Source organism: Molossus molossus, unplaced genomic scaffold (genome assembly GCF_014108415.1).
Source record: "Molossus molossus isolate mMolMol1 unplaced genomic scaffold, mMolMol1.p scaffold_m16_p_1, whole genome shotgun sequence".
NCBI lineage: Eukaryota > Metazoa > Chordata > Mammalia > Chiroptera > Molossidae > Molossus > Molossus molossus.
The window spans coordinates 197,778,629-197,791,439 of record NW_023425344.1 but is presented as its reverse complement, the minus strand read 5'-3'; the positions used below and the strand labels follow the sequence as shown (position 1 = coordinate 197,791,439).

The 12,811-nt window shown below is 35.2% G+C and overlaps 1 protein-coding gene across 1 annotated transcript in view; it reads left to right on the top strand.

The window, feature by feature from the left end:
* RORA (RAR related orphan receptor A) overlaps positions 1–9,495 on the top strand; it is a 100,993-nt gene extending 91,498 nt beyond the window's left edge. Inside the window, exon 10 of the mRNA XM_036252348.1 lies at positions 258–9,495. Within this exon, the coding sequence (XP_036108241.1) occupies positions 258–422 (165 nt within the window). The 3' untranslated portion in view covers positions 423–9,495. The remainder of the gene's footprint in view (positions 1–257) is intronic.
* The last annotated feature ends 3,316 nt before the right edge of the window (positions 9,496–12,811 follow it).

The following is a 12,811-nucleotide window of genomic DNA, read 5'->3' as shown; positions in this document are numbered from 1 at the left end:
CTTAGACTCAGAATTGCTTTGTTTTAGGCAAACTCTCAAGAAGAAACTCGTTATCAGTAGAGATGAATGTATACCTGGTATTGTGTGATATAATTATATCATCATTTATTTTTACCAACCCTCTATTACTAGACGATTAAGTTGCTTTCAGTGTGTTTTGCCATTATAAACAAAGTTGTAAAGATCATCCAGATTCACTGAATTTTGATTCTCCTGTCTGTTCTCTCCTGACAACATGTCCTTTCTTCCACTTACAGTTAATATGCAAGGTGTCTACATTAAGAGCCTTATGTGGACGACATACAGAAAAGCTAATGGCATTTAAAGCAATATATCCAGACATTGTGCGACTTCATTTTCCTCCATTATACAAGGAGTTGTTCACTTCAGAATTTGAGCCAGCAATGCAAATTGATGGGTAAATGTATCACCTAAGCACTTCTAGAATGTCTGAAGTACAAACATGAAAAACAAACAAAAAATATTAACCGAGACACTTTATATGGCCCTGCACAGACCTGGAGCGCCAACACACTGCACATCTTTTGGTGATCGGGGTCAGGCAAAGGAGGGGAAACAATGAAAACAAATAAAAGTTGAACTTGTTTTTCTCATGCATATGATTTCCATTATGCCTACAGATATGGACCCTTTTTCTGTCTCGACTTCTTGATCGTTGACCTCTGTTTACAACAGAAGGAGGGTACTAAAGTTGGAGGATTTCCTTTTCTTGTAGCTCACTGCCCACAGACTTTCTACAGAGTCACCAATCTGTTAGTAACAAGAGAGTCCAGCAATAATCGGTGACTGGTGTGCATAGCGGAGGTTGCAGCATTACTTTGCACAACTTGTTCTTTGTTTCATGAAGGAAGTTTTTATTTTTTTCACCGATTATTGCCAGTCAGCAGGATGGCACAGAAAGGGTCCATAGCACTAGCAACAATAGCATTATAATATATTACAGGGTAAATGGGCATGAAGACTATATATAGCTAAAAGAGATATTGTTTATATATTGTTTTAATTAATATAAAATGTAGTTACTGGTGTAGCTTTTCCTGTTGAATTGATAAGGCACTTTCATTTTGCACCTTTTTCTTTAAATTAAATGCTCGCGTGTTCACTGTCGTGTCGCATGTGCACCAGAAACACAAGTTTAACTGAGAAGGCTTGGAAGGTACGTCGGGAGGTATTTATGCTGCTGTTTACAAAATTACTTTTAAAAGACTGGCTGGTCATATCTAGAAACCATGATGTTGGATTTTTTTTTTTTTACATGTGAATTTGGAATTAGAAATGGAACTCTCCCTAAATTACACTTTGTGTTTGGGTAAGTTTAAGGATAGATGTGTTTATGCTTCATACAAAGTTGAATGATTGATTGGTGCTGTGGACTTACATCATCATGAATTTTTTTTAAAAGCTTTTTAAAATGCCACCTCTAGGAGGCAGGGGTGGGGAGGCTCATTTTATACAACTCAGTAGTTATATAGACTCAGTCTCAACTTGGAATTCGTATGCTTTGAGAACAAATCAGTAGCCAGAATATCTTATTGGAATTCAGCTTTTGTTATAAGGACCCAAAGATTATATGTGGAGCCATCGCACACTCCCCATGTGAGGACAGGAAGCATTCACTTTGTGAATGTTTATGTTCTTGGTATGATCTAGGAGCCCTAAGAGTTGATCTCAGAGTGAACTGTTTCTAGGCTAGCTGCCTCTGGATGCTAGAATTCTAGAATGTTGTTCTCCATATTTCATAGACAATGAATGAGAGGGTGAGGGAGGCATGCCGTGTTGAACAAGTTTGTTATTTAAATATTAAATATTTTAAGCCTTTGAAGTCAGTGCTAACTGCAAACATTTACTTTCCTATTTATCGTCGCTAGAAAACTGTGGACTGTAATTTATTTCATTAAGTATTTAGAAGATTGTTTGGCTTTGGTGTTCAGGTGAGAAATAGTGAGTTGTTGTTGTTTAATTGTGTGGGTTTTTTAAAAATAATTCCCAGTGGAGGAAGGGAGAAAAACTGTCTGATATACAAGGGTGCATATTTTAAAAATAAGTGACCTTTGGGAATGTAGGCATTCAGATGATGATTTCAGTCCCACTCGGGGTAGGAGTCCAACTTCGGGAAAGGGAACATCCTTCCATAGTGTAAAGGTGCAAGTTTCCAAGCAGCCCTTTATAGTGGAGAAAGTGTCCCTCCTTCCCCACCAGGGTCCCTCCTGGCTCTTCTGTGGGAACTGTGGCTCCCAGTGTCATGCTGGATTGCAGCGCAGGCTTCCCAGAGCCCTTCACTCTGCTTATGACTCCACTGACTGACCTGTTTCCTGAGAAACTTGGAAAAGGAGAAAGAATTATTCACACAGAAGTGTGTATGAAGCCTAAATAACATCTAAATTTTTTTTTCTCAAAAATATAGTAAGGGTTTAATCATAAATAAAAGACAAGAGTATTATTTACTTAAATTTCTTACAAGCATATAAAACTTTATGAGTGTTTATATAGAGAGGTTAACTATAAGCATATAGTATTTATATTTGGGCAAGAAGGGTTAAATCAAATTTTTAATTTAAATAAGCATAGTTCCTTTAAAGAGCAATAGTATTTATACTCTGAAAAAAGTACCAAGCTTAGTTCAGTTATTTATTTGTCTGTGTTTTTCCTATTGTTTCTCCTTTTGGGGGAAAATGGTGTATTTTTATTTTGGTTTGGTTTTGTTTTCTTTGTTTTTTGTCGTTCTGATTCACTAAATTTGGGGATGGTTTTATTAAAGTATATTAACTTCTTTTTAACCAAAGCTTTCTGAATATGACCAGCCTCAGGTGCTAGCGCATAAAAGAGCAACTAAACCTAATTCCAGTGTCCGTTTTTGAAATGATAAGAGTTCATTGAACTTCTCTAAGGGGTGAGAGAGAACATAATGTTGAACTTAAAAGAAATTCCTTTTTCCAGAAAGGATTTTACATGTACCTAATGCAAAAACAAACCAACCAACAAACAAACAAAAATGATGCTCTAATCAGAGTCACACCATGGTGACATTGCTTTTAGAGTAAACCAAGATACATTGACACGATGCTGCTACTAGGTCTTTGTGAAAGAAAAGCAGGGTGTGGACTTTAAGAGCAAAGCACAGCTAGAGTGTAGAAACAGTGTAGTAGAGGCATGCTCAATGCAATGAGGAAACAACTATTACTTGGATCAAAGTTGGGATCTAAAGTTAAACAGTAAATTCAGCTAGGAAAAAAAAAAAACCAGGTATAGAAAAGGATGTGGAAAACTTTGCATTTTTATTTTCTTATTATAGAAACACCTGTGTGGTGATACAAAATATTTGGTGATGCCGACCAATTATTCATAATAGTTCTTATAAAGTTCCCTAAACTTAAATGTCCACTAGTCTTTTTAATATTGGAATCACCTCATTGTCATCCGGCTGCTATAAGGCCTTTTATATAATATTTTATATCGGGCACAAAGACCGAATGCCATTGGTTACAGTGGTGTCCAGTTGGCTGCATTCTATTGTGAAGAAACTGGCCTTGGTCACAGTGGAATCGAAAGTGCAGATGAAAGTGCTTTCTTGGACAGTTTGCACATTGTGTTAAAGCTATGGATTTTTTTTTAAGTGTTCAGCATCCTAACTTACGTTAAAGCTATGGATTTTTTTTAAAAGTCTTCAGCATCCTAATTCACCCTTTCTAACGTAAGGAAAACATGACTTAAGACACTGCTTCTAAGTTTGGTTGTTCTTTATAGTGTGGATACCCAGATGTCTGTGAGCGTATAGGGGTGGGCTGAGGGTCAAGTGAGAAGGGAGTGTGTGTGTGTGTGTGTGTGTGTGTGTGTGTGTGTGGTTTTTGTGTATGATGTGCGTGTGTCAGACCGCTTCTAGGCTACTAAGTGTCAATGGAAAAGAAAATGTATTCAAAATACTTAAATCAAAACTAGAAGATGGGGAAAAAAAGATTTATTCTATACAAAGCCTTGTCTGGACCACTTTAGAGAGACTTCTATTTTTTTAACCCTTCTATAAATATTTGATGGCACTTGAAATATTCCTGCAATAAAATGTGATTTGTGTAAAGAAAAAAAAAGATTTTGTAATGTGAAACAAAGAAAGAAAGTAATGTAATTTTCTAAAAAAAAAATACAAACAAACAAACTTTGTATTATTTTCTTGATGGAATTTGTCTATCTGTCTTTGGAAAACTTTTTATTTCATTGAATGTGCCATAGTAGACATATGTGTTTTTAGTTTTAGACTAAGAAATAGCTGTTTGTGTTCCGACATTCCAAAATGCAAAACAACCTAGTAGAATCTTTAATGAAAAGGTTTAAGTAGGATGTAAGCTTCTCTCATCGTTGCTTTTTTGCACATGTTCTTCATTCCTCTCTAGTGCAATATGTACATAGAGCACTTGCGGGTGTACCTTGATCCCTCAGGGAAAAATACATATTTGTACAGTTGTTGTTGTTGTTTTTTCCTTTTGTTTTTGGCTAAGGAATGTCGACTGAATCACTTGTTATTGTTGAGGGGCAGCCAGATAATAATCCTAAAGCCACTGTTTCAAACATTGATTGTTTAAATCATGTGTCCTTCCAGTGCTATTAAGATACTAATAATAAAAAGTTATTTTCTGACAGTTCTTTGTGCTGATTGGTGAAAGAAAAAAGGGTAAATAAGCACCTTATGATTGACTTAACTGTGAATGACAATCCATCTGGATATCAACAATAGAAAGCCCTATCATTTTGGAGTTGGGGTTAAGAGTCAGAAACAATGTGCTCAGGGATCTTCTAAAACTCTTAAAACAGGGTGGCCAGTACTACTGGGACAAATTTTGTTTTTTATTATTAATAATAATGATAATACTATCCCTCCAAGGCACAAGTGAACTGTGTAGAACTAACTACATGTGTGTAAATTTCACTATCATCTCATTCTGTTCAGTTCAGAACTTATGCGTTCTTCAGTCTTGTGTACTTAAAAACATTGAGTAACTTCCAGAGCTGTAGAAAGTTATGCCAGTATGTTCAAAAGATAAATTAATAGGTCATATACCCACAGAGAGCATCATTCAAAAGACAATCCTGCATACTCCATTTACCATTTCTCGAATAATTGAAATATTCATGATAAATATATTTATAGCATTATACAGTATATTAAAAACTACTTCAAATTCTACATAAGATGGATAAAATTTTTTTAAACCAAATGAGATAAGGGCCCTGCCTATCAGTGGAGTGAGCAAGGTAAAAGGTAAAATGTGTTTTGTTTTTTTGTTTTTTAATGGCAGCAAACAACTATTATTTTCACTATGTTCTCCTTTAGAAGCAAACCAAAAACTCCCTTTAAGTAACACAAGTCTTCTACTTTCACATCTGTAGTTTTTAATCTGTTGAATTAATACAAGAGCTAATGTTTAAAGGTAAACAAAATCCACCTGGTAACAACATAAGCCAGCTTTTAGGGTCACGTTTTACATTTTTGAAATACAGTTCTCATATTTTAATTTATTGCTTTCGTTAAAGTCAGTGAACCTCGGTGTAATTGTTGGCTTTGATTCTTCCATTTCACACTTGGAATACACATTCAGATGGTTTTTACTTTTTTTTTTTTTTTTGACCATCATACAAGAGCATAATTTGGGAAAACTTTTCATGTCATTTAGCCTTTACCTTGTTTTTGATATGATCTCTCATATATATACATATATATACATATATTAATTATTGACATTTTTACATATTATAGCATTCGATTGCCACTTCTTACTTAGAAAAGGATTACACAGCAAAATCCCATAAAAACTAGTTTATACAATAGATCACATTATGTGCCCAGAAAGGCAATATCAACAGTAAATCTTGATCTATTGCTGATAGTCTACCATACAGGTCTTCATTCTATCCCTACACACTAATGTTATTAATAGGTTCCACCAGATTTCATTAAAGAGACCTTCCTATGGTTGTTTATTCTTAAGAGATGAGAAGGCTAACAGCTATGCCTTTATGAAGCAATTGGTCTCACTTCTGGGTCTGTTTGTTTGTTAGTGTTGCAAGTGCAATCAGTTTTGTCAAGCTCTCAGAACAATTTTAAACATCATCCAAAAGCCTGGTTTCATGCCCAGGAAATGTCATAGATGCGGGGGAGAGTGGGGAGATCTTCATGTTTAAACAGACCCTCAGAACTTAGAGCAACAAGTACAGTCATCATTTATTTATTTATAAATGAATGACAGAGTAGTCAATCCAAATAGAAACATTTTTTTTTCAGCAGTGAAACATAAAATGGAGTCTTGTGTTAAGAAAGTGAATATGAATATTTTAAATGGATGCCTAGAGAATCTGTTTGCTGTTTACATTTAGTATGTTTACCACATTAGCAGTATCACACTTCTATTTTTCTTTTAAGAACTAACGAAAGATAGCTTGCTCTCAGCTTTGACATGCTACACATACCATTCTGTTCTCTAAGAGCAACTAAATTTTCTCCACTGTTCATGTGTGGTTCCTTTCTCACTCATTATTACTTCCATGTGGATGAATACTATTTCTAGGAAGTTGGTCATCATTGAACAGATTACATATGTAAATGCAGATAATTCTTAAGCATATAGTGAATATGATTTCACACACGCAAAAATTCATATGTACTGTACACACTTTTCTGAATCAAAAATTCTCTTCTATCCACAGTGGTTTGAAATCTCACATAAAACAGTGGTAAATTTTTATACATTAGGACATTAGCTGGCTGCTTCTTTAAATGTACCTGTATTGTCTGCCTGCTCCTTTTGTGGAGATGTGTTTTTGTATTGGATGTTTGGGCCAATGGGAGGCTTCAAGCTACAACATATTTTCCCAGTTTAAATATATTTAACATATGACAACCCCCAGACAAGGCTTTTAATATGTATAAAGAACTGCAGTGTTAGGTGGTTTATTTGCAAACCGTTTTCAATGTTGTCCATTTTTATGGCACCTTTAACAATATTCTTGTTTCCAAAGTACAAAAAAAAATAGGTTAAATATCTAGCCATAACTGAATGTCAAGCAATAAAACAAATGACTTTTGTGCATAGACTTAAAGAAAATACAAATTTTAGACATCTGCATGTAAATGCAATCTCTTGTTTACTGCTTTCTTCAACTCGAGCAATTGATTCCTTATTTACTATTAACTTAAGAACTTGTAATGGCCTGTAAACATTTTCTCTCTTACTCTTCTTTCAAATTTACCTTCATCCCTGCTTTTGAGTCATAATATTTAATGTTGTTCTGCACATCTCTATACAGTTAACTTTTTGGCTTTCATTCTGTATAGATAAGAAAATGTTATATTATAAACAGCCTACTCAGTGCAAATATTTATCTGTTTATCAAATCCACAATATGCTGTATAATACTGGTTTTACTATATAATCTATTTTAGACATAGCTGTTTAGAACTAGAGTGTGCTATTTTTGTGTTTTTCTGATGTGTGGTGCTAGATAAGTTACTTTTGTGAACAAAAAACCCTTTTATTCCTAGACAATACCACCTTTGGGTCTTGTTAATTTCACTGAGTATAACTATATATTTGTATATATATACATATATATATATATATATCTACCTGTACCCAACTGGCAGCTGTATCAGAGTGCTGGATTTGGGACATGCTTTTCTCTTTAAATACATAATATCATTATATAAATTATTCTAGAGTGTATTTAATTAGGATAAAATTACTTCCTTAGTATGGATATTTGACATCTATAGGGTGAATTTGTTTATAAATATGGATATATGAAAACATATTAGCATTTACTTTATGTTTGCTACTTGGCTTTATACCACATCTCCTGAACTGAAAAATAATTTGCCAGGCCTTCAAGATCCTAAAGAAACACTCTAGTTTAATGGAGTAATCCTTTTTTTCTTACTAAGGAATTATATTATTAACACCTGACAGGGTTGTGTACTTAGCTCCTATTCTAGATAATAGGCCTTTATATAACATAGCCTGGGTGGCTTGATGGTGGAATAAACCGTTCCCCTCCTACCTGAGCCGTGAGAAGGATGAAGACATTCACTGTCGTGGCAGAACGTGGGCCACAGAGCAAATTCGACAAAGAATGTTCTGTTTTAATATGACCTCAGCCAGTTCCATGAACTGAGTGAAGGACCTTCATTTTAAGAGTCATTTAAAAATGCCCTTAAACTTTTTCACCTATTCTCCCAAGACCTATTGGCATTGTTAAAAATCAAAGTATATCAAATATCTAACTAAGGATGTAGTTAACCTTATTAAATATTGATTAGAATTGTTCTGTAATATTACTGAATTTGTAAGATCTTTAGCAAAGATTTTTGAGCAATTTATAAATATAGAGCAAATGTTTCTGTTTACTGCACTTTTTGTAATTGAAGGTGATAAATTCTCAAGCCATGGTTATTGGCTTCCATGCACTGCGTATTTACCCACAATTTAGACATTTTCCATTTTTATGGAAGAGTTGCTGTTACCTTAATTATAAATGCAATCATGTGGTTAATGAAAGCTAATGCTAATAGTTAACCTTTTAAAGTGAATTGGTTACAGTTTAAGGAGAAATCTCTTTTAATACAAATCATGTCATTCCTTATTGCTTCGCTTAAAAAGAGATGGAAACTTTCTTTTAAAGCACCATTCAGTATCCTAAGCTTCCTGAAGATAGAGATTGTATTTCTTTGTGTCTGCACAATGGCCAGCACATGCCAGCATTTGATCATTGTTAAATGACAATAAAGTGTGCCCCAATCCAAATTCTTTTTCTGGGTTGTTACCATAAATTATAAAATATGCCAAGCCTTATGGTTCCCACTTTCTTCTACAACCAAGTTTTAAATCCACATTTAAAAAGACCACATGAAATGCTGATTCTAATTGTGTGTAGGTCTTGAAGATTAAGCACACAAATTTCACAAAACTCATGAGTAACAAACTCAGCCTTCTGTAAATATACATGCAAGTTTGGAAACAGTAATACTGTACCTATAAATATATCTGTCTGTTTTGTGTACAGTATGTAAAAACTTTTCTGCCACACTAAAAATGCAAGCCATTTATGGGTATCCTAAAAATTGTATTGTACTAAAACTTTGCTAATGATCTTTATTAGAAGATCATCCAACCTTTCACATACATTGGGTTTTCTTTTCAATTCACTCTTAAGTAGTCTGCTTATTTCCAGCTGTTTGTTATTTTATTGTGTCCTGAATTTAAAAAAAAAATATTTTGATTCATTTTGTAAATACAAGCTGTAAAAAAAGAGAGATTTAATGTTGTCTTTTAAATACTCCGATTTTCATTCTAATATGAATGTTGTTATATTGTACTTAGAAACTGTACCTTTAATATTACATTACCTTTATTAAAAGTGCATTGAACACATCAATTTTAGATGTGCTTTATGTACTGTTATCCTATAATAAACCTTCAGCTTCTAATGGAACACTTGCCTTGTTTTTCTTCTTTGTTTTTGCTTATTGAGTTGCACTATACATAGTTTTCTACCTTACATCGTGTCTCCAGACAACTGTTTTGAAGAACCTTGTGGTTCTTCAAAGTGTGGTCTGCAGACCAGTAGCACTGGCATCACCCGTGACCTTGACCTTACTAGAAATGCAGAATCCCAAGCACCACCCCAGAACAACTAGATCAAAATCTGCAGTCTTACAAGATCCCGGGGTGATTGGTTTGCATACTCAAGTTTGAGAAGCACTGATCTATAATACAGTATTTAAAAAAATAATTCATTTCCATTTTGCAGAGGGAAAAGCATGTACAAGGATCAAACTACTCTTTTGATCAGAGAAGGCAAAGAAGTTTTCACCTGTGAGCTAATGTCTATTGATGGGTACAGGCTTCAGAGGCTACTTCCTGTCTCAAAGGAGAAGGGTGCCGTGACTGATTAGTGAGATCTGCTCTGAGTGTAGGAGGGGAGAATGCACACCATACTTTGTCCTCTCTGCTGTAGGAATCTTTAAAGCGGAACATCAGAAATGCTGCGGAAGACTGTAATGATGCCAGAGACTAAAATTCTGACTTTACCTGGTCTAGCCTTGCCCCCCTCCAGCCCCACCCTTGCTCTTGAGTAGATTATATAGAAGTGAACCAATAAATTTAACATCAGCTAAGTATCACACGCTTATAACAATGCAAAAGCCTCACTATAAATTATTTTTAAAGTAACATCAAGGACAAATTATGAAATATTCTGATGTCAAAATAAAGGCAACTAAATTGGCCTTTCCCTACACACACACACACACACACACACTACAATACCTAAGTGTCTCTTGCACTTGGTAAAATAAATATTAGAATTGATCCCCAAAATCGCCACATGTAACAAACAGCCCCTAATCCTGTTTTTATTTCCACCTGCCTCAGAGAAGAGGAAGAATGACATCATGCATGTGAAATATTTGTGGACTGTCAAATTAGTTCTATATAATTATATATATTCACCACCTTCCAACATCTTGGAAAATTGAGAGTTAATGGAAATAGTGAAGTTCAAATTATGAAATCTGTCACCTCTAGGCCTTTGGCCAAACTCATGCCCAGGCTCCTTCTGATAAAAACAATAGTTAACACTCACCTCTCCATTGTGGATTAGCTTGCTCCACTTTAAAAAGCGTATTTAAACAAGAGTATAATAGGGACATCTTACAGTTCTGATTATAATGATCTCATGGGAGAATCAGATAAAGAAAACAAGTGTCAGGTTATTAAACTCTTGGAGATAAAGCCAAAGAAATAATCATAGACTAGTTAGTAAGACCTGACCACACATGTCTTAGTTGCTACTGTTACTACTAAGCTTTGTTTCATGGGGCAAGATCAGACTAGCCCCTTAAAATTAGACTTCTACTTCTAATGTGTATTTGGCTCAAATGCACTGGTGCAAAGCTGGCCTGCTTCTCCAGCAAGGTCTGTGAAAAGACCAAGCCATGCTCCTGTTCTGGGGAGGCTAACTGCTGATGTGCTAAGATACAGATGATCTTGCACATTTCTGTCTTGGTTTGGTCCACAAGAAGAAACACACACCTAGTAAGAAGTATGATAACTTTACTTAGCCAGGTGCTTGCCGTTTTAAGCATTCTTTTTGAAATTTTGGTCTAATGAAACATTTACAAATTCAAAATAAGGACCTACTGTTATAAATTATTTCAAACTGAAATTGGCTTCTCATTCAATTTCGGGGTTGGTTTGTTTCTCAGTTTAGAAGAAATGGGAAACCAACCATTCTGCTTAAAATTTCAAAGAATAAAACAGTACAATAACTTTGAAAAACAGTTTGGCAGTATCTTAAAAGTTAAATATAAATTTACCATAAAATCCAACAACTCCACTCCTAGGTACCTACCCAACAGAAGAGAAGACACCAAGTTCACAAAGACTTGTATACAAATGTTCACAACAACATTATTCATAATAACCAAAAAGTGGAAACCACCTAATGTCCATCAACTGTCAAATGGATAAGCAAAATGAGCCATATCCATAAATGGGCTACAATTCAGCTACAAAATAACTACTAATACCTGCTACAACATGGATGATCCTCAAACATATTCTAAGAAAAAGAATCCAGATGCAAAAGACTATATATGCTTTTATTTATGTGAAATGTCCAGAAAAAGGCAAATCTATCAAGATAGAAAGCAGATTCATGTTTCCTGGGGTTGAGGGTGGGAAGAAGGATTGATTGCAAGTGGGCACAAATGATTTTCCAGATTAATGGAAATGTTCTAAACTTGGTGATGTTGATCATTGCAAAACTCCTCACACTTACTAAAAATCACCGAAGAGTACAACTAAAATGAGTATATTTTATAGTAAGTAGATTACACCTCAATAAAGTTCTCTCTCTCTCTCTCTCTCTCTCTCTCTCTCTCTCTCTCGCATGGGCACGCACACGCGTGCGCACACACACACACACACACACACACACACACACACATTGGTTTTCTCATCACTAGAGAATAAAGTCCAAAAGTACAAATTCTCCAGCGTGGCATGAAGACCATTTCTAGCCCCTCTCCCCCAATGATCTTCAACCTGCCCCCCCAACACACACACACACAATTAGGCAGTCGCTTTTCCCCTTACCCAGAACATACCACTTCACACTCCTGTTATTTTTCACACCTGAAAATGTGCAGTCCCTTCTCTACCCAGCAAACTCCTACTCATTCTTCAAGACCCAATGTAAATCAGACTTCTCTGAAATAGTCTCTAAGGTGTCTCAGTCAAAATGAGTTCCTTCCTCATTGTGTTCCCATAGAATCTTCTATAATATGTATGTATAGCATTTTTTTTTTTTTTTGGTTAATCCTCACCTGAGGATATTTTTCCATTGATTTTTAGATAGAGTGGAAGGAAGGAGGGAGAGAGAGAGAAACATCGATGTGAGAAAGACACATCAACAGACTGCCTCTCGCATGACTCCAACCTGGGCTGGGGATCAACCCTGCAACCCAGGCATGTGCCCTTGACTGGGAATCAGAACCCTCAACTACTTGGTCTGCAGGCCGACACTCTAACCGCTTAGCCAAATCGACCAGGGCATGTGTATTGCTTCTTATTTATATTATAATCACTTGTTTTCAATGCCACCTCCACTGTGCAGAAAAAGTATATACTAAATAGCTACTATTTGTTGAACATTTACTCTTTGCATATTTACTCCTTTACATATTACTTCTAATCCTCATTATCCTATAGGTAAATTATTACTATCTCTTCTAATTGGGCTCAAA